This window comes from Phaseolus vulgaris, chromosome 3 (genome assembly GCF_000499845.2).
Source record: "Phaseolus vulgaris cultivar G19833 chromosome 3, P. vulgaris v2.0, whole genome shotgun sequence".
NCBI classification, from domain to species: Eukaryota; Viridiplantae; Streptophyta; class Magnoliopsida; order Fabales; family Fabaceae; genus Phaseolus; species Phaseolus vulgaris.
This window is the reverse complement of record NC_023757.2, coordinates 20,536,828-20,558,228: the sequence shown is the minus strand read 5'-3', so window position 1 is coordinate 20,558,228 and position 21,401 is coordinate 20,536,828. Positions and strand designations below refer to the sequence as shown.

The 21,401-nt window shown below is 53.2% G+C and overlaps 3 protein-coding genes across 3 annotated transcripts; 1 reads left to right on the top strand and 2 right to left on the bottom strand.

The window, feature by feature from the left end:
- The first annotated feature begins 6,410 nt into the window (after positions 1 to 6,410).
- On the top strand, positions 6,411 to 7,733 carry LOC137839321 (uncharacterized). Its single transcript, XM_068648442.1, has one exon. It carries the CDS (start codon positions 6,411 to 6,413, stop codon positions 7,731 to 7,733), a length of 1,323 nt encoding a protein of 440 aa, XP_068504543.1.
- A 1,037-nt stretch (positions 7,734 to 8,770) lies between these two features.
- On the bottom strand, positions 8,771 to 12,347 carry LOC137839320 (uncharacterized). The gene is made up of 4 exons (XM_068648441.1): positions 11,790 to 12,347; positions 10,124 to 10,525; positions 9,687 to 9,832; positions 8,771 to 9,191 (listed from the first exon to the last, which is right to left on the bottom strand). The coding sequence occupies exons 1-4, from the start codon at positions 12,345 to 12,347 to the stop codon at positions 8,771 to 8,773; spliced, it is 1,527 nt and encodes a 508-aa protein (XP_068504542.1).
- A 1,432-nt stretch (positions 12,348 to 13,779) lies between these two features.
- LOC137839319 (uncharacterized) lies at positions 13,780 to 14,673 on the bottom strand. Its single transcript, XM_068648440.1, has 2 exons — positions 14,278 to 14,673; positions 13,780 to 14,181 (listed from the first exon to the last, which is right to left on the bottom strand). The coding sequence occupies exons 1-2, from the start codon at positions 14,671 to 14,673 to the stop codon at positions 13,780 to 13,782; spliced, it is 798 nt and encodes a 265-aa protein (XP_068504541.1).
- Positions 14,674 to 21,401: the final 6,728 nt, after the last annotated feature.

Sequence of the window (21,401 nt, the reverse complement as noted above, 5' to 3'; positions counted from 1 at the left end):
GATGACTGATCAGTGTTTATCTGTTTCTCGCGTTCTGCCTTCAGGCGTTAGTCTGAGAACTGGTCTGTTGGTGGCCACTTGGCTACTGACCACCGATCACCATTCTGGATGATCTATCCCCCGACCTCTCTGCCGCCTGATCTGTCGGTGGTCACTTGGTTACTGACCACCGATCACCTCTCTTGGCGATCGTCCCCCCGACCTCTCTGCCACCTGAACCACGTGTCACCCTGCGAGTGGTCCACGTGGTTCTCTGATGCTGACGTCATCGACTACTGATGATCCGATCGGATCACGACTCAAGAGGAAGGTCACGCCCAGGGTAGCAGGGCGCAGGGTGCGAGAGGAAGGAAGATACGCTCTCAAAGTAAGTGACTAGATGATTGGGGGCATGAGTTGGCACCCAAAAAGTTACCCCTAGCGCAGTAGCACTCCCGAGTAGGAGGACTCACGCGTAGAAACGTCCCCAGCTGGGCAGAAACGCCCCCAGATGGGGTCACGGCGTCGTGAGGACCTCCACGTGTACGACAGCCATGCCAGAATAGAAACACCCTTTTGTCAGGTGCCAGGTAATTAAAGTCATTCAATACGGTTTCCGTTTCGAGCGTTCAGGTACTATGATGGCTCCCGAGCGTTTCAACGTCTTAAATGCGCTACGTTTTCTAATTAAACGCTTTAATGAGTGCGTTACGTTTGTGATTCAAAGCGCTTTAAGACGCTTTAAATGCTTGGGTAGTTTAAATAGCGCAGAGAATGTTGGAAACGGGGTTGGTTCGAACTTTTGCAAATTTACCAGAACTTTCCAGTTGCTTGCTCGTGCTTCAAGGTTACGAACAAGGGACTGGGGAATATTTTTGCCTGAGAGAGAGAACACAGATACACAATACACAGTTATTTCTTACCACCTTCAGAGTGCCATACGCGGTGCTCAGAGACGGAGGTGAACAATTTTGGTGTTTCTTGCTGGCTGACTTGAGCGTCGGAGTGCAAACGGCCGCTAGGGCGCCTCTTTGTCCTCTTTTTTGCAGGAATCCACAGGCAATCAGTGGGAAGGAGTCCCTAGCTGACGGTTGAGGTCGTGCACGAAGACGTCCCGGTCAACCGGACGGAACATTTGGCGCTCACCGTGGGGCCGATATAAAACATCAGTCCCATCACAAGTTCGAGAAAGTCTACGAAGTCGCAGTAACGTTGGAGGAGGTTGGAGTGACGATGGCCCCCACCAGATGAAGCACAACACGCGCAGCCCCAGCAGAACTGTCCATGCAACAGGTCCTGGAGATAATGAGGGGGCTGCAGCAGGACATGGCGGATTCGAAAATGGAACAGGAACGCATGCAGGCAGACCTTGACGCCTCGCATGAGCGGAACGAAGAGCTCCACCGTGTGAATGAGGAGTTGCGCCAGGGCCTGAGAAATGATCGGAGGCGGCCTGGACACGACGAGATGGAGAACCATTCCCCGCCAAGGGAGTTTTCCACTCCTTTCTCGCAGGAGATCCTAGACGCAGCGATCCCGAACACATTCGCGGGACCCAAGGTGATCTTCACCGGGATGGAGGACCCAGAGACGTACCTCGCTGCATTTCACACACAGATGGTCCTGATAGGCGGTTCTGATGCTGCCAAGTGCAAGCTCTTCATGAGCACCCTGACCGGGATGGCTATGGACTGGTTCATTAGCCTCCCAGAGGGTCATATCACATCTTTCCGCCAATTTTCGCGATTGTTCAGGGAACAATACCTAGCCAACAAGGCCCCGCCGCCGGTCTCCTACGATCTGTTTGATGTGAAGCAGTATCAGGGGGAGACCTTGAAGGAGTATATCAATCGCTTCGGGGCCCAGGTCGTGAAGGTTGGTACGACAGAGGAGCCTATGATCGTGTACGCATTTGTGAAAGGCGTATGCCCCGGTCCTTTTGGAGAATCCATCATCCGCAACCGCCCTAGGACTTTCGCTGAACTACGACGTAGGGCGGTAGAGCATATTGCTTCTGAAGGGGAGGTGTGTGTGAAGCGCACCAGCGCCGTGCCCTCACGCCCGAGGGGACCGGCGCGAGCTCAACCCGTCAGGGTCAATGAGACCACGACGGGGAGAAAGAAGGCAGAGGCTAGACGCCCCTACGAGGCCAGAAAGCCCCAGCCCCGGGGTCCAGCAGGAGGCGATCGCCCCGCCAGAGAAAGAGCGAGACCGGCGAGGTACAACTTCGTGGTTGAGTTGAAGGATTTGATCGCCGTGCCTAACATAGCTGAGAGGCTGAGGCGACTGGCGAAGACCGACAAGGTGTTAGGGCCTCGTAAAGACTCTTGGTGCGAATTCCACGAGGCTTTCGGGCACCACATTGACAACTGCCTATCGTTGGGCTACCAGCTAGATGAGCTGGTGAGAACTGGGTTCTTGGAGGACTATGTCGCAGATTCCACAACGACCGCCACCTTGCCGCCGCCGGCGGATGAACCAGCACACGAGATGCCTGTGCTTGGCGAGGTCCACACCATTGCTGGAGGTTTTTCCGGCAGAGGACCCACCGCCTCCCAGCGGAAGAAATACGCGAGGGGGGTGAATTCAATCGAAGAGAGGCTCTCGGGGGAGCCGTGGGAGTCGGATATCGTGTTCACGAGAAGAGACCTCCGAGATGTGGTACCCCACGACAACGACCCCGTTGTCATCTCAGTCGTCACAGCCGGAAGGAAGGTGCACAGAGTGCTTGTCGACCAAGGAAGTTCGGCAGACGTCATGTTTCTGTCGACCTTTAATAAGTTACGGTTGTCCCCCGATCTGTTGAGTCCCTACACGGGGTGCTTATATGGGTTTGGGGACAACCAGGTGGAAGTCCGGGGGTACCTGGAGTTGAGGACTACGTTCACGGACGGAGAGGCCTCCCGTACCGAAAGCATCCGGTACCTGGTCGTGAACGCCAACTCCGCCTACAATATTTTGCTGGGCAGGCCGGCGTTAAACCGTCTGAATGCGGTGTCCTCCACACGCCACATGAAGATGAAGCTGCCGGACCTCAGTGGCTAGGTGATCGTCATCAGGTCAGACCAGGAGGAGGCAAGGAAATGCTATGAAAACAGCCTGAAAACGAAGAGAGGCGTGTTCATGGTGTACGAACGTCCGTCGAGCGCGGACACGACGATGATTGAGGCGACGCCCGCTGGGTCGACGCCTGAAGAGGCCATAGCGGAGAGGGCGATGCCCGATGCAGACGCGCCTATGGAGGAAGGCCCTGACGACGCGGCGCCCGTGGAAGAGGCGGCGCCCGTGGAAGAGGCGGCGCCCGTTGAAGATGATAGCAGGGAGCAGCCCGCGGCTAACGCCGTAGAAAGGGAGATTGGCGGCAAGACTTTCAAGTTAGGAAGTTCGCTGAATCCGGAAGAACAGGAAGGGGTGGCGGAAGTGATCTCACGCCACCTGGATGCCTTCGCGTGGTCCGCCTCGGACATGCCTGGTATCGACCCCGATTTCCTGTGTCACCACCTCAGCATGGACGCCACGGTCCGCCCCGCGCGTCAGAGGAGGAGAAAATTCAATGAGGAACGATAGCAGGTGGTGAGAGACGAAACGCAGAAGCTGCTGAGTGCTGGTCACATCAGGGAGATTCAATACCTTGAGTGGCTCGCCAACGTCGTCTTGGTGAAAAAGGCGAACGGAAAGTGGAGGATGTGTGTTGACTTCACGGACCTGAACAAAGCATGCCCAAAGGACTCGTATCCGCTGCCCAGCATCGACGCCTTGGTAGACAGTGCGTCCGGCAGCAAGGTGCTGAGTTTCCTGGACGCCTTTTCAGGGTACAACCAAATCAAGATGCACCCAAGAGACGAGAGCAAGACTGCATTCATGACTGAGACATGCAGTTACTGCTATAAGGTGATGCCCTTTGTGCTGAAAAACGCGAGCGCCACGTACCAGAGGCTAATGGACAAGGTCCTGGCGCCAATGCTTGGGAGGAATGTGTACGCCTATGTAGACGACATGGTGGTGGCGTCGCAGAATAGGGCGCAGCACATGGCGGACCTGGAGGAGTTGTTCGCCACAATATCTAAGTACCGCCTCAAGTTAAACCCTGAGAAGTGTGTTTTCGGGGTAGAGGCCGGTAAGTTCTTGGGAACGAGGTCAGTACGGCAGATCTTGGAGAACCGGCCTTTCCACCCGGTGAACGAGCTTTGGAAGGGTGTGAAGAGAACTCTCCCGGGTACATTACTGAGAGTTACCCAGAGGTTGTGTCTCTGCCTCTTCACCTCAAAGAAGTGAAGAAAGAGGTCAACCGAGGGTACACAATCCAGAAACCCGAAGAGAATGTCGAAGGCCTTGACAAAGGCCCAGCTGTTGGGATATAACTGGGCCGGGGCAACGTTGATCTCCGTCAGCAGTTCCTTCTCGAACCAGGAAAAGGGTAAGCGCACTCCGATGGTCTTGAACACCACCTGGTAAAAGTAAAAGAAAGGGATCCCTTCGTTGGCCCGTTCGTCTCCACATACTGGCTCCCCTAGAGTGCAAGGGAGCACAGCGATGTCGTCGTCATGCTTCCTCGCGAAGGCCCGGCGGTCATAGGAACACGAATCCCCTTTGTGCTCCCTTATGGCTCTTGTAGAGAGTAAGCATGAACACCCCACGGTGAGCTTCCAGGTCCTGGAAGGAAGTCAGGCTGGTGCATTCGCTCAGGAGCTCGTCGGGGGCCCAGGGGTAGAAGGCTTTGTAGTTGGACTTGGGGGTCGTAGGGGAGGAATCAGGCTCCGCGTTCGCGCGCGTCATGTTGTAAACAAATAACTAGAGAAAGAAGAGAGGAAAAAGGGTTTAGCAAGTGTAGCCATGGCAGGAAGGGGAGAGAGCCCCAGGAAACGTCACCCACGCGAGAAAAATCAGAGGAGGAAGAAGAAGTGGAGAGACGCAGTAATACGTGAATAACAACAGTCCCAGGCAGTTCAATAAATCATCTAATGCGACGAAAGGGAAGAGTCGTGAGTACCCGAAATCGTACCTTTGCTATTAGAATGGAGGCAGTAGAAGAGTGCAGGAAGGAGAGAATCACAATTGCAGAGAAAAAGGGTTTTGAAGGCGATGAACAGTGCGGAGATGCAGAGAAAATGAATGTAACAGTAGGGTGAGCGCGGGGTTTGGAGTAACTTAAACGTTACATTTCGCAACTCAAGAGGCGCTAACTGAGGGTCGTGGGATCGTGCCACGCGTCACAGGGTCAATTGCCCAAGGGAAACGCAAAGGCCTCTGGAGGATGGCCGCGCGATGAGCCACATGGCGCACGATCAAGGGTAGCCCAAAAGGTGTTATCATCATCGTTTCAGAGGAGGTCAAATCAATCAGTGAGAGCGGTCCTAGGGTTCAGAGAGCGTCACGTCAACAATTCGAGAATTGTTGAGTCAGCAGGGAATGACACGTCATCAGGATGGCACGTGGACGGCGTGGGCGAGGCTCTAGTCTTTACGCTGAAGACAAGTCTTCAGCTTAAGACTGGGGGGCTTGTGTACCGTCCCGTATCCGGGCGTTGACTAAGTCAGAGTCAAAGTCAACGGCTGGAGAGTCAAAGTCAACGCAAGGCGTCGCCTAGGTGGAGAGACGCCAAGTGCCAGCATCGCCAAGAGGAATCGTCGCCAAGGCAAGGCGTCGCCTAGGTGAAGGCGTCGCCCAACCAGGGCGTCGCCATATCAAACAGTGCTGAAGCAAGGCAATCACGGTGTGGTTCCCCGATACCCGTGGGTAGGAAAAACCATGGAGGGAGCGACGCCGTGGGAAGGCCTCAGGTCCCGATAGCCCGGGGCAGTGATAAAGAGAAGGAAAAGGTGGCTTCAAGGCCATAGTAATAGTACCAGTGTAGGGCAGCCTGACTCGTGAAGTACTCCTGCCACCTCCGAGACGCCTTTGGGACAGATACGACTCAAGAGGAAGGTCACGCCCAGGGTAGCAGGGCGCAGGGTGCGAGAGGAAGGCAGATACCCTCTCAAAGTTAGTGACTAGATGATTGGGGGCATGAGTTGGCACCCAAAAAGTCACCCCTAGCGCAGTAGCACTCCCGAGCAGGAGGACTCACGCATAGAAACGTCCCCAGCTGGGCAGAAACGCCCCCAGATGGGGTCACGGCGTCGTGAGGACCTCCACGTGTACGACAGCCATGCCATAATAGAAACACCCTTTAGTCAGGTGCCAGGTAATTAAAGTCATTCAATAAGGTTTCCGTTTCGAGTGTTCAGGTACTATGATGGCTCCCGAGCGTTTCAACGTCTTAAATGCGCTACGTTTTCTAATTAAACGCTTTAATGAGTGCGTTACGTTTGTGATTAAAAGCGCTTTAAGACGCTTTAAATGCTTGGGTAGTTTAAATAGCGCGGAGAATGTTGGAAACGGGGTTGGTTCGAACTTTTGGCAAATTTACCATAACTTTCTAGGGTGCCAAGATGATTGGGTCTTCTTCTTCCACCACCGAATCCATCGCAGCTCCTCCTCTCTCGGTCGCGCCAGCTGAAGGCCCCGAGCCAGTGAGGAAAAGAAGAAGGCTAGCGAAGGCCTTTCCTTCATCTGCTACAGCTGCTGCTGCCCCTAGCCCCTCAACCGAAGAGGAGAGTTCTGGCTCTCCTCTTGTACACTGCAAGAGGAAACTTCCAGAGGTTGGGGGGGCTTCATCCCTTCAGCCTGGGGAGATTGAAGTGGTGGAGATAGAGGAAGGTTCAACCTCGCCCCCTTCTGCTCAACCTGCCCCAGCGCCAACATCCTTCCCCTCTCCCCAACAACTACCATCCCCAGCTCCTCGACCACCATCTCCAGCTCCTCGACTACCATCTCCAGCTCCACTTCCATCTCCTCCCCCAGCAGGCCAAGCTCTTGGTCAATCCACTCCACCTGCTGGGGGCGATTCTGCTCACTCGAGGGATCCCCCGGGACTTCTCGCATCGCCACCACCACCACCAACCTCAACTGCTGCTGCTGAAGGTGGTGGGGGAAGCTCGCGACCAAGCGGCTCTGGAGCTAGCAATGAGAATTTCAGCCGAGTCATTGCTTTGGTCCGACAGCTCATTCGCAGCCGGGAGCTTATCGAATGGAACGGGGAGGAGGTGGACATGCACTTGGCTAAGCAGATAGTGCTTTGCCTGGAGTTTTCCACCCAGCACCGCAAGCAACTAATCCTGGAGAAGAGGATCAAGGAGCTTGAGCACGACAAAGAGTCACTGCGAAGTGACTTTGAGGTTGCCCAAGGGTCCGTAGATCTGATGAGGGACATGGTGGAAAAGTCCAGGAAAGAGTATCTATCTCAGGTCCAAGAGACCATCAAGACTGAGATCTTGATGGGGCAAGCTGTCAACTCTCTGGACTGCGAGGTGGTGCAACTGCGGAGCAAGGTGATCCACCTGGAGGCTGAGACCTCCTTCCTACACCAACTGAACTCACAACTAGTGGGGGAGCTCGAGTCTACCAGGGAACCGGCCGCTACTGGGGAGAAGAAGCTTGAGAAGGTGGTGAGCAAGCTGTTTGAGGCAAAGAGCCAATTGGAAGAAGTTGCCTCTTCCATTGCTGCCCTCACAACCGAGAAGAATGCTGCGGAGGCCTTAAAGCAAAAATTCGAAGCTGAGAACTCCGACCTTATGAGCGTGGGTGCTGAAGCCCTTGCTGACGAATTCGAGCTGGCGCTCGAGCAGATCCAATGCGTTCTCCCGGATTTGGACCTCTCACAGTTCAGCATTTATCATGAAGTGGTGGATGGAAAACTCATTCCTCCTCCTTGACCTCTTTTTCTTTTTTTGTAATTTTATACTTCTGCACAACTTTTTGTACTTGGAATTTGCATAAAACTTGGTGTGAATACATACTCGTTTCAGCTATAAGCTTATTCTCTTGTACTTTCTTTAGCTTCATCTTTCTTTATGCACACGACTAACTGTTAGCTAGCTTAGGTTTAGCGCGATCTTGTACTCTTTGATCTTGGCCTCTACTTGATCACGACTAGCTACTCCCTTAGCTTTGTCTTTAACGGTTCTTATGCATAGCTTCGTACTGGATGACTGACTAGGCGTAGTCTGTCTGCCTCAGCTTGTTGTGTAAGAACTTGTTTGGAAAAGTTTCCTCCGACAAGGCAAGACTGATCAGTCATCGTTCTTCAAGCAGCGTACCCACCAACAACTCATCAGTCATAGTTCTTCGGGCAGCGTACCCACGACAACTCATCAGTTATCGTTCTTCGTACTTCACTTTGCTTCTCTGTCGCTCTAGCGCTAAGTGCATAGAGGACATCGATCGTCAGAGGTGATACCTTGTTTTCTGGGGGAAGAAGAGTGTTTCTCGGCAACCCCTCTTACTTTCCCCAAGGTCATCAACCTCGGGCGGATCGGGTTATTCTTTCCCTGCCTCACTCCTGGGGTGAGAAGGGTTTAAACTAAGAGCTTTACTGGGCCAATATTGGTATATGCCAAGTGGGTAAGGACGTTTGTCAAAATCCTTCCTTTCCCTCTCTTGGTCTTACTAGCACCCCTGGCCTTTCGAACCCTAGTCGCCTGCACTCACACTTAGGGTGAGGAGGACTTAGATCAGCGCCCATATTCGCACCTAGGGCGAATAAGGCCTAACCGATCACCTGTTCTCGCGCCTGGGGCGAGGAGGATTTTACCTTGAAAACTTTCGCACACTTGATATACTGATAATCTTTTTATTGGGTGGCCTCATTAAAAACCCTCCTTAGGGAAAAGAGTGCCCCCTTATCTGTTCCACTGTTTTCAGTATATACATTGAGTGTGTCTTTAGCGCGAGAACGCAACTACTTTACAACTTAACTGAAATAAAATTTCAAGTGGGTGGCGTTCCACGTCTTGGGGATTGCTCCTCCTTCCAGAGTCTCTAGCCGATAAGCTCCATTCTCCAATGCCTCAACCACTCTGTATGGGCCTGTCCACTTTGGAGACAGCTTGTTTTCCATCTCATTCTGATGCGCCTTTCTCATCACCAGATCACCTTCCTGGAAGCGCCTGGGCCTCACCTTGGAGTTGTGCCTCCGTTCTACTCTTCTCTTGACGGCTTCAGCAGTAACTCTGGCTTCTTCTCGCACTTCGTCCAGTAGGTCGAGATTCACCTTTCGCTCTTCATTGGATTCTTCAGCAATGAAATTCGAAAACCTGGGGGAGCTCTCCTGTATCTCTACGGGGATCATGGCATCCGTCCCGTAGACAAGGCTAAAGGGTGTCTCATGGGTGCTGGACTGTGGAGTGGTATGGTAGGACCATACGATTCTGGGGACCTCCTCTGCCCATTTTCCTTTAGCTTTCTCTAATCTTCGTTTCAGCCCCCTGAGCAGTACTCGGTTGGCTGACTCCACCTGCCCATTGGTTTGTGGGTGTTCCACTAAGGCGAAGACCTGTTGTATCTTTAACTCCTCGCACATCTTCCTTAGCTGATGACTTGTGAACTGGGTGCCATTGTCGGAGACCAGCCTCTTGGGTACTCCAAAGACAAAGTGTTCAACTTTCTGTGCGGTGATGTGTGCGACTGGTTCTGCCTCCACCCACTTGGTGAAATATTCAACGGCCACAATGAGGAACTTCATCTGCCTTATCGCCAGGGGAAAAGGTCCCAGGATGTCAATTCCCCATGTGTGGAAGGGCCACGGGCTATGGATAGACTTCAACTCTTCAGGGGGTGCCTTATGCCAATCTGCGTGAAGTTGACACTGTTTGCAACGTTGAGCGTACCTCACGCAGTCTTCCTTCAGCGTTGGCCAGTAGTACCCTGCGCGGAGGATCCTACTTGCCAAAGCGCGACCGCCCACATGACTTCCGCACACCCCCTCGTGTAGCTCTGACATAAGCCTAGTGCATTGCTCTCCATACACGCAGATCTGCACAGGATGAGAAAAGCCAAATCTAAACAGGTTTCCATCAATCAAAGTAAACTTACTCGAGCTCCGCTTTATTCTTTTTGCCTCTGCCGGGTCCAGTGGGAGTACAACATCTTCTAAATACAACTGGTACGGTGTTATCCATGCGTCGGGCTCCGTCACAGCGCAGACTTCCATCACCTCATGGGTCTTTGCCGGTCGCGCTCTAACCCTTGGCGCTTTCAACGTCTCTTGGGTTAGTGAACGATGATCGATCGCCAGACGCTGCATCAACTTGTACACTTGAAATACCTGGTTGTCTGACACGAACGCTCGCGGTTCCTTCAAGGTCTCCTGAATGACGATCCTCTGCTTTCCCGCCTTGCCTGAGCTGGCCAGCTTGGCAAGCAGGTCTGCTCTGGCATTTTGCTCTCTCAGCACATGAACCAGTTCAAACTCGGTGAAGGACGTCTTCAGGAGTTGTACATACTCTAGGTAGGCTGCCATTTGAGGATCTTTCGCCCGGAACTCCCCCGTAACTTGCCCGGTGACTAGCAAAGAATCACTCTTGGCAACCGAACTTCTTGCTAGCAACATTCCAGCGATCAGGGCTTCGTACTCCACCTGATCGTTGCTAGCCTTGAAGGCAAAGCGGAGGGACTGCTCGATCAGCACTCCGTTCGGGCCTTCAAGGATGACCCCAGCGCCGCTTCCCTGCTGATTGGAAGAACCATCCACTGATAATACCTGTTCCGTCCGGTTGACCTGTGACGTCTTTGTGCGTGACCTCAACCGTCAGCTAGGTACTCCTTCCCATTGGTTACCTGTGGATTCCTGCAAAAAGAGGACAAAAGGGCGCCCTAGTGGCCGTTTGCACTCCGACGCTCAAGTCAGCCAGCAAGAAACAGCAAAACTGTGCACCTCCGTATCTGAGCACCGCGTATGGCACTCTGAAGGTGGTAAAAAGAACTGTGTATTGTGTGTATATTCTCGCTCTGGCAAACAACCTCTTTTTTCAGTCCCTTGTGCGTAGCCTCACGCCTTCGAGCAAGCAATTCGAGTGTATTCTCGGAAAATTTGCCAAAACCTCGAACTCCGTTCCCAACATTCTCCGCGCTATTTAAACTACCCAAGCATTTAAAGCGCCTTAAAGCGCTTTTAATCACAAACGTAACGCGCTCAATTAAGGCGTCTAATTAGAAAACGTAGCGCATTTAAGACGTTAAAACGCTTGGGAGCCATTATAGTACCTGAACGCTCGAAACGGAAACTGTATTGAATGACTTTAATTACCTGGCACCTGACTAAAGGGTGTTTCTATTCTGACCTGGCTGTCGTACACGTGGAGGGCCTCACGACACCATGACCCCATCTAGGGGCGTTTCTGCCCATCTGGGGACGTTTCTACGTGTGAGTCCTCCTGCCTAGGAGTGCTACTGCGCAAGGGGTGACTTTTTGGGTGCCAACTCATGCCCCCAATCATCTAGTCACTCACTTTGAGAGCGTATCTGCCTTCCTCTCGTACCCTGCACCCGGCTACCCTGGGCGTGACCTTCCTCTTGAGTCGTATCTGTCCCAAAGGCGTCTCTGGGGCGGCAGGGGTACTTCACGAGTCAGGCTGCCCTACACTGGTGTTGTTGCTATGGCCTTGAAGCCACCTTTCTCTTCTCTTTATCACTCTCCCGGATCATCGGGACCTGAGGCCTTCCCACGGTGTCGCTCCCTCCATGGTCTTTCCTACCCATGGGTATCGGGGAACCACACTGTGATTGCCTTGCTTTAGTAATATTTGATCTGGGCGACGCCCTGGTTGGGCGACGCCTTCACCAAGGCAACGTCTTGCCTTGGCGATGCTTCCTCTTGGCGTCACTGGTACGTGGCGCCTCTTTACCCAGGCGACGCCTTATGTTGACCTTGACTCCTGGTGTTGACTTTGACCTTGACTTAGTCAACGCCCGGATACGGGACGGTACAATACCCATCGGAAGTCTAGCCCTTCCGAAGGTGTCGCGACCGACGACAGCTTGACCACAAAGTCGGCGAACACCAGCCCCTTTATCGGTCCTCGGGGCTCATACCGAATGTCGAACTCAGACAATTCCACCACCCACTTGACCATCCTTCCCGCTACATCTGGTTTCTTTAGCACCTTTTGGATGGGCAGATCTGTCATTACCACTACTGTGAAGCTGTGGAAATAATGTCTGAGTCTTCTTGCTAAGAATACTACCGTCAGAGAAGCCTTCTCGAGGGCTTGGTACCTTGTTTCAGGGCCTTGCAGCATCTTACTCATAAAGTACACAGGTCTCTGGACCTGATCTTGCTCTTGCACCAGTACTGAACTGACTGCTCTCTCCGTCACAGCAAAGTATAGACGAAGAGGGGTGCCTACCTGTGGTTTACGCAAGACCGACGGGCTTGCTAGGTACTCCTTCAACTTGATGAAGGCCTCCTCGCACTCCTGTGTCCAAAGGAATCTGCTGTTGCGCTTGAGACACTGGAAGTATGGATGACCTTTCTCCCCTCCCGCGGACATGAACCGGGATAATGCCGCCAACCGACCGGTGAGTCGTTGGACTCCTCATTGCCACGATTACTGCGCACTTCTCTGGATTGGCCTCGATTCCCCTCTCTGTCAGGAGGAAACCCAAGAACTTCCCTGCCTCCACGCCAAAAATACATTTCTCAGGGTTGAGCTTCAACCTGTACCTGGCGATGGTGGTGAATAATTCCTCCAGATCAGCCACATGATCCCCCTTTTCCTGGGATGTGACCACCATGTCATCTACATATGCATGGACGTTCCTTCCAAGCATGGGCGAGAGCACCCTATCCATAAGTCGCTGGTAGGTAGCCCCTGCATTCTTCAGTCCGAACGGCATTACCTTGTAGCAGTAGCAAGACCGTTCAGTCATGAACGCTGTCTTGCATTCATCCCTGGGGTGCATTCTGATTTGGTTGTATCCCGAGAATGCATCCAGGAAACTGAGCAGTTTCCCCCCTGACGCGCTATCCACCAGAGCGTCTATGCTGGGTAGAGGGTAGGAATCTTTGGGGCATGCCTTGTTGAGGTCAGTGAAGTCCACACACATTCTCTACTTGCAGTTTGGCTTCTGAACCAGTACCACGTTCGCTAGCCACTCTGGGTACTGGATCTCCCTGATGTGCCCTGCGGCAAGGAGCTTCTGCGCTTCGTCATGGATCACTTTCCTCTTCTCTTCGTTGAATTTCCTTCGCCTCTGCCGCACAGGCCGGACTTTAGGATCCATCGACAGGCGATGGCAGAGGAAGTCAGGGTCGATTCCTGGCATGTCAGATGCTGACCATGCGAACGCGCCCATGTGCCTTTCGATCACCTCGGCGATCAACCCTCGCTCTTCTTCACCGAGCGATCCTCCCAACTTGAATTTTCTCCCCCTTATATCTACTTCTACCCACCCCTCAGCTGGGTGGGGTCTTCTCTCGCTGGCGATCACCGCCCTCGCGCTCCCTGACTCGCGAGGAGTGATCATGCCCTCCTCCTCTGCTTCCACCTGAGCTACCTGGGAGCCCCCCAGCGTAGCAGCCTCCATCTCTTGATCGCCATGCGTTCCCCTAACCACCGATCGTTCTTCGAGCACACCTGGTGGTGGTGTTGTGGTGACATGGCATACGCTCCTGTTCTGCCTGAGGTTGTTCACATAACAGCGTCTAGCCTCAGCCTAATCTGACTTGATGGTTATTACGGTCCCCTCCATCGACGGCAGCTTCAGCTTTATGTGCCTCGTCGATGGCACTGCGTCCAACCTATTGAGTGTTGGCCTTCCCATCAAGATGTTGTACGCAGATGGGGCGTTAACCACCAAGTACCTTATCTTTTCGGTGCGGGCTGTTGTTCCATCAGTGAATGTTGTCCTCAACTCAATGTACCCCCGCACCTCTACCTGATCCCCTGCAAAGCCGTAAAGGCATCCAGTATATGGCCTTAGCTAATTGGGGGACAACTCTAACTTGTTGAACGTCGGCCACAACATGACGTCTGCCGAGCTCCCTTGGTCTACGAGCACTCTGTGCACTCGCCTTCCTGCTGTGATGAGGGAGATGACCATAGGATCGTTGGCGTGCGGTTCAACGTCCCGTAGATCAGCTTTCCTGAAAGTGATATCTACCTTGGGGAAATGGCCCTCGTCCACCGAGTCCACGGCCATTACCGATCGGGCATACCTTCTTCTTTGCGATGCGGTGCATCCCCCACCGGAGAAGCCCCCTGCAATCGTCTGCACCTCCCCATGCACAGGGATTTCATGATGTTGCTCTCCTGCCTGGGACCCTGACGCGCGATCACCCGGCGACTCCCGCAGGTAATCTGCTAGGAAACCAGACTTTACCAACTATGCCAGTTGGTGCCCCAACGCCAAACAGGAGTGGAGTGTGTGACCAAAGGCTTGGTGAAACTCACACCACTCGTTCTTTTTTCTCCCTAGTACCTTGTCTGTCTTCTCTGGTACTCGGAGTCTCGCGGCTATGGTAGGAAGGGCGATCAGATCCGCCAACCCTACCATGAAATCGTATCTTGGGGGTGCATTGTTCTCCCTTGCACGCCCCATGCCCTGGTCCTTTCTGGGTGCATAAGGACGAGATTTCCCCTGCACCTTCTTTCCCTCCTTTGCCTCATGCACCCTCGTGTGCTGCTGTTGCTTCCCTTGTCCACCACGCAGCTTCAGCGGTGCCGCACTCCCTCTTTTCTCAGAAACCTCTGTCTCTGCCACTATGTGCGCCACCGCGCGTCGCCGTATCTCCACAAAGGTGCTGGGATGGCTCCTGATGAGGGATTCACTGAAAGGACCAGGCAGCACTCCCTTCTTAAACGCATGCACCAGCATATCCTCGTCCTTGCTGGGCAATCTAACCACTTAAGCTCCAAAGCGGTTGAGGTAGTCTTTCAGCGACTCACCTTGATACTGGCGTACGTCAAACAGATCGTACGACACCACTGAAGGTGCTCTCTTAACGATGTACTTCTCAGTGAAGAGCTTCGAAAACTGATGAAAGGACGTGATATGACCCTCTGGCAGACTCACGAACCATTCCATGGCGATTCCTCTCAGAGTGCTCATGAACATCTTGCAATACACGGCACCTGAGCCTCCGGACAACATCATCTGAGTGTGGAACGCCGTCAGATGCGCTTCTGGGTCTTCTACCCCTTTGAACGACGCCTTTACTCCCACTAGGTTGGGAGGTACCATGGTCTGCATGATTTCAGGGGAGAACGGCATAGGGAACGCTCTCGGAGGCGATGCCACCCGCCACGACCGCCGCCCTGCCGGCGCCAACGGAAGAACAAGCGCACGAGATTCCTGTTCTCGGCGAGGTTCACACCATTGCTGGAGGTTTTTCCGGCAGAGGACCCACCGCCTCCCAGCGAAAGAAATACGCGAGGGGGGTCAACTCAATTGAGGAAAGGATCTCGGGTGATCCGTGGGAATCGGACCTCGTGTTCACGAGAGGGGATCTTCGAGACGTGGTGCCGCACGACAACGATCCCGTGGTCATTTCAGTTGTCACGGCGGGCCGAAAGGTTCACAGGGTTCTTGTCGACCAAGGAAGCTCTGCAGACGTCATGTTTTGGTCGACATTCAACAAGTTGCGGCTGTCTCCTGACCTTTTGAGGCCCTACACAGGGTGCTTATATGGTTTCGCAGATCACCAGGTGGAAGTCCGAGGCTACCTGGAGTTGAGCACTACGTTCACAGATGGAGAGGCCTCGCGTACCGAAAGCATCCGGTACTTGGTCGTAAACGCCAACTCCGCCTACAACATCTTGTTAGGCAGACCGGCGTTGAATAGGCTAAACGTAGTATCCTGCACGCGCCATATGAAGATGAAGCTGTCGGACCTCAGCGGCAAGGTAATAGTCATTGTACCGTCCCATACCCGGGCGTTGACGAAGTCAAGGTCAAAGTCAGCGTCGAGGTCAAAGTCAACGTAAGGCGTCGCCCAGGTGGGGTGACGCCAAGCGCAGGCGTCGCCAAGAGGAAGCGTCGCCAAGAGGAAGCATCGCCAAGATAAGGCGTCGCCTAGCAGGGCGTCGCCAAGATAAGGCGTTACCTAGCAGGGTGTCGCCAAGGTGGAATGACACAAAAGCAAGGTAACCACAGCGCTACTCCCCGACACCCATGGGTAGGAAAGACCATGGAGGGGGCGACGCCGTGGGAAGGCCTCAGACCCCTAATAACCAGGGAACACTGATAAAGAGAAGAGAAAGGTGGCTTCAAGGCCACAGAAATAGCGTTAGTATAGAGCAACCTGACTCGTGAAGTGCCCCTGCCATCCAGAAACGCCCTTGGGATAGATACGACCCAGGAGAGGGGTCATGCTCGAGGGCAGCCAGACACAGGGCAAGAGAGGAAGGTAGATACGCTCTCACAGTGAGTGACTAGAGGCTTGGGGGCATGAGTTGGCACCCAAAAAGTCACCCCTTGCACAGTTGCACTCCCAGGTAGGAGGGCTCACGCGAGGAAACACCCTCAGATAGGGTAACGGTGCTGCGAGGTCCTCCACGTGTACAGCAGCCAAGTCAGAATGGAAACGCCACGTTGTCAGGTACAAGGTAATTAAGGTTATTTACTACAGTTTTCCGTTTCGAGCGTTTAAGGTACTATAAATGCTCCCGAACGTTTCGAACGTCTTAAATGCGCTGAGCGTTTTTATAATTAAATGCGCTTTAAGGCGCTTTGAATGTTGGGAACGGGGTTCGAACTTTTGGCAAATTGACCAGAAACTCTCTAGTTGCTTGCTCGAGCCTTGAGGTTACGCACAAGAGACTAGGGAAAGATCTTTGCCAGAACGAGAAAATAGACACTAGACACAATTCGTTTAACCGCCTTCAGAGTACCCTTCACGGTGCTCCGATACGGAGGTGCATAGTTTTTGGTGTTTCTTGCTGGCTGACTTGAGCGTCGGAGTGCAAACGGCCGCTAGGGCGCCCTTTTGTCCTTCTTTGCAGGATTTCACAGGTAACCAGTGGGAAGGAGTCCCTAGCTGACGGGTGAGATTGTGCACAAAGATGTCCCAGGTCAACCGGACGGAACAGTCATCAAGTCGGATCAGGAGGAGGCGCGGAAATGTTATGAAAACAGCCTGAAAATGAAGAAAAGCGTGTTCATGGTGTTTGAGCGTCCGCCTAGTGTGGACACGACGATGATTGAGGCGACGCCCGCTAGGTCAACGCCTGACGAGGCCACACGGACTTAAATAAGGCGTGCCCGAAGGACTCGTACCCACTGCCTAGCATCGACGCATTGGTGGACAGCGCCTCCGGTTGCAAGGTGTTAAGCTTCTTGGATGCATTCTCGGGATACAACCAGATCAAAATGCACCCGAGAGATGAGAGCAAAACTGACAGAGACTAGCAGTTATTGTTACAAGGTGATGCCTTTCGGGGTGAAAAACGCGGGCGCCACCTACCAAAGGCTGATGGACAAGGTCCTAGCGCCCATGTTAGGAAGAAATGTGTACGCCTACGTGGATGATATGGTAGTAGCGTCAAAGGATAGGGCACAACACGTGGTGGACCTAGAGGAGTTGTTCGTCACTATATCCAAGTATCGCCTCAAGCTAAACCCCGAGAAGTGTATCTTCGGGGTAGAGGCCGGTAAGTTCCTAGGTTTCATGCTCACGGAGAGGGGAATAGAGGCGAACCCCGACAAATGCGCAGCAATTATCGCCATGCGAAGCCCGACGTCAGTAAAGGAAGTGCAGCAGCTGACGGGGCGGAAGGCGGCACTCTCAAGGTTTGTTTCTGCCGGAGGAGAGAAGGGGCACCCATATTTCCAGTGCCTCAAGAGAAATAGTCGTTTCGCATGGACTGACGAATGCGAAGCGGCTTTCATCAAGTTGAAAGAATACCTGGCGACGCCACCAGTCCTCTGCAAACCGGTAGCGGGTGTGCCCCTCCGGCTGTACTTCACGGTGACAGAGCGAGCTATCAGCTCTGTGCTGGTCCAGGAGCAAGACCAGATTCAAAAGCCCATCTATTTCGTGAGCAAGGCCTTACAAGGCGCGGAGACGAGATACCAGGCGTTGGAGAAGGCAGCGTTTGCAGTGGTGTTTTCGGCCAGGAGGCTCCGTCATTACTTCCACAGCTATACAGAAAGTGCTGCAGAAGCCTGATGTAGCTGGAAGAATGGTGCGTTGGGCAGTGGAGTTGTCAGAATTCGACATCCAGTACGAGCCCAGAGGATCCATCAAAGGGTAGGTATACGCGAATTTTGTGGCAGAACTCTTGCCCGGAGGTGAACAAGAGGTGGAGGCGGGCTCACAGTGGTTGCTATCGGTTGATGGCTCCTTCAACCAGCAAGGAAGTGGTGCGGGAAAAGTCTTGGAGGGACCCAATGGCGTGCTGATCGAGCAAGCTCGTCGCTTCGCCTTCAGGGCAAGTTATAATCAGGCTGAATACGAAGTCCTGATTGCAGGAATGCTCCTAGCTAAAGAAATGGGCGTGTAGAACCTCTTGGTAAAAAGTGATTCCCAACTGATTACAGGGCAAGTGTCGGGTGAGTTCCAGGCGAAAGACGCACAGATGGCGGCGTATCTGAAATACATCCAACTGTTGAAGGGAGCATTTAGCGCTCTTGAGCTAGTACATGTCCCAAGGGAGCAGAATGCCAGAGCTGACCTGCTTGCCAAGTTGGCCAGCTCAGGCAAGGGGGGTAGACAGAGGATAGTGATCCAAGAGACGCTCAAAGCTCCGCGTAAATTCGTGGAGGATAATAGGGTAGACGTCCTCCATATTTGTACAGCGAGAGGGAGGCCAAGGAGTCATCGTTCTCTGACTCAAGATACGTTGAAGACGCCCCGCATCAACACATACGCGGACACGCCCGAAGAAGGAAGGCAGACGCAGATATGTGCCTTAGCCGAAGGGGACACCTGGATGACGCCATACAGACGGTACCTGGCGGATGCGGCTCTCCTAGCGGAGCCTGAAGAGGGTAAGAAGGTTAAGAGGAATGCCGCCAGATACACCCTGGTGGACGGGGTATTATTCAGGCACGGGTTCACTCACCCTATCTTAACGTGCGTCAACGGCGACGAGTGTACCAGAATAATGGTGAAGCTCCACGAAGGCATTTGTGGGAGTCACGTAGGGGGAAGGTCCTTAGCCTCTAAGGTGATACGCACGGGTTTCTATTGGCCAACAATAAGGGAGGATTACGCGCGGCATGCCCAGCGTTGCAAGCAATGTCAAAAACACGCTGACTGGCACAAGGCGCCGCCAGAAGAGCTGCGATCCATATACAGCCCGTGGCCTTTCCATACGTGGGGAATCGACATCCTGGGTCCATTCCCATTGGCGATAAGACAGATGAAGTATTTGATTGTTGCCATCGAATACTTCACCAAGTGGATAGAGGCGGAACTCGTGGCCCAGATTACTGCACACAAGGTGCAACACTTTGTTTGGAAGAACATTGTGTGCCGCTTTGGCGTGCCTAGGCGGCTGATATCCGAAAATGGAACCCAGTTCGCCAGCCAGCAGTTGAGAAACCTGTGTGCAGAGGTAGGCATCAAGCAAGTGTTCGCATCAGTCGAACACCCCCAAACCAACGGGCAGGTAGAGTCAGCAAATAGAGTTTTGCTGAGGGGGCTAAAGAAAAGGCTAAAGAAGGCCAAAGGGGCGTGGGCGGAGGAAGTACCAAGGATCGTATGGGCATACCACACCACGCCCCAATCTTCCACAATGGAGACGCCTTTCAGCATAGTGTATGGGTTGGGTGAACTTGGACCTACTAGACGAAGCCAGGGAGGAAGCCAGAATAAAGGCCGAAGCAGTAAAGAGAAGAGTAGAGCGACAGTATAGCTCTAAGGTGAAGCCACTGGAGTTTCAGATTGGTGACCTAGTTATGAGGAAGGCTCACCCATACGAGCTGGAGAATAAGTTGTCTCCCAAGTGGACCGGACCATTTAGGGTTACCGAAGCTAAGGGCAACGGTTCGTACAACCTAGAGACCTTGGAGGGGGGTCCCATCCCGCGCAGTTGGAATGCAGCCAACTTTAAGTTTTATTTTAGTTGACTTATGTAAGCAGCCATGTAACAATCTTGTTGAAGGGGACACTATTTTTCCCTTTCGGGGGTTTTTTAACGAGGTCACCCAAATAAAAGAAAAAAGAAGTTCAAGAAAAACCTTGCCTTGGTTTCAGTCTTTATCTTTTTCCCGTTCGAGGTAGCGACAGGCATCGCCAAATACAGGCGTCGCCAAGAAGAAGGCGTCGCCAAGAAGACGGCGTCGCCAAGAAGAAGGTGTCGCCAAGAAAGAAGGCGTCGCCAAGAGAAAGCGTCGCCAAGGTAGAAGGCGTCGCCCAGGCGTAGGCATCGCCAAGAAACATAACGGAGAAAGAACGCGCAGTATATGCAAAAGTAAAGCGGCATTACAGAAACCGAGCATGGTACAGTGGAGTCAAATTTACAAGTTGATCCTGCCGGCAACTCAAACGGGGAGGAATCGCTTCGTAGCACTCTCTGCCCTGTCTACGCGACTGCGCCTTCTACAGAATCACCCTCAGGACCTTCTCTTGGTGTTCCAAGCGTGACCTGCAAAACACACAGACGGCGCCTCTAGCGGCCGTTTGCACTCTGACGATCAAGTTAGTCCAACAGAACCACCAGAAACTGGAAACTAGTAATGTGTGTGTGAAAAACTCTTGCACTCTGTTTTTCGTCTCTCTTTTTTCTCCTCCCTCCACTCTCCCTCTGATTCTCTCTTTTATCTCTCTTTCCCTGCTTCTGGGCATAACAGAATTCTGTTATGCTTTTCTGGCATGTGTCAGAACCCTGTTATGCTTTTCAGAGAAAGCGTACCTTCAGAATCAGCAATGGGGAGCGTGAGAGTCTGCGCTTGGCTGCGCCTGTCTGTACCTTTAGTGGTACGGAGTGCTCTTTTGTCTGGACCGCACCCCTCTCAGATGATGACACGTGGAGGCCTGCAACTCACATCTAACCACACACGTGTCACTTACTGGAAGGGCTCTAGCGCTTCTCTTTGTGGGCCTAAGTTACGCCCTCGCGGAGTAACGTAGGATGTTTCTCTTATCTGGGCAGATCGCATACTCTTGGGAGAACGTCGGGTGTGGCTAGTCTAGGCACACTCACCAAACGTTGCTCTCTGCGTATACAGCTTACCCTTCACAATGCCATGCACGTAATGGGTTGAGGGAATCACCAACCACTGGCTGGTTTACTAGTTCCCTCAGGCCACTCTCGTGCATGATTCCTTGAGGTGTGCACATGCGAGGTCCATGCGTAACCCTCTCGCTGGGAACCTCATTCCCAGTTTAACTGCGTGTAACACGAGACCCCGATGACAATACCCCGATGACTGATCAGTGTTTATCTGTTTCTCGCGTTCTGCCTTCAGGCGTTAGTCTGAGAACTGATCTGTTGGTGGCCACTTGGCTACTGACCACCGATCACCATCCCGGATGATCTGTCCCCCGACCTCTCTACCGCCTGATCTGTTGGTGGTCACTTGGTTACTGACCACCGATCACCTCTCTTGGCGATCGTCCCCCTGACCTCTCTGCCACCTGGTCCATGTGTCACCCTGCG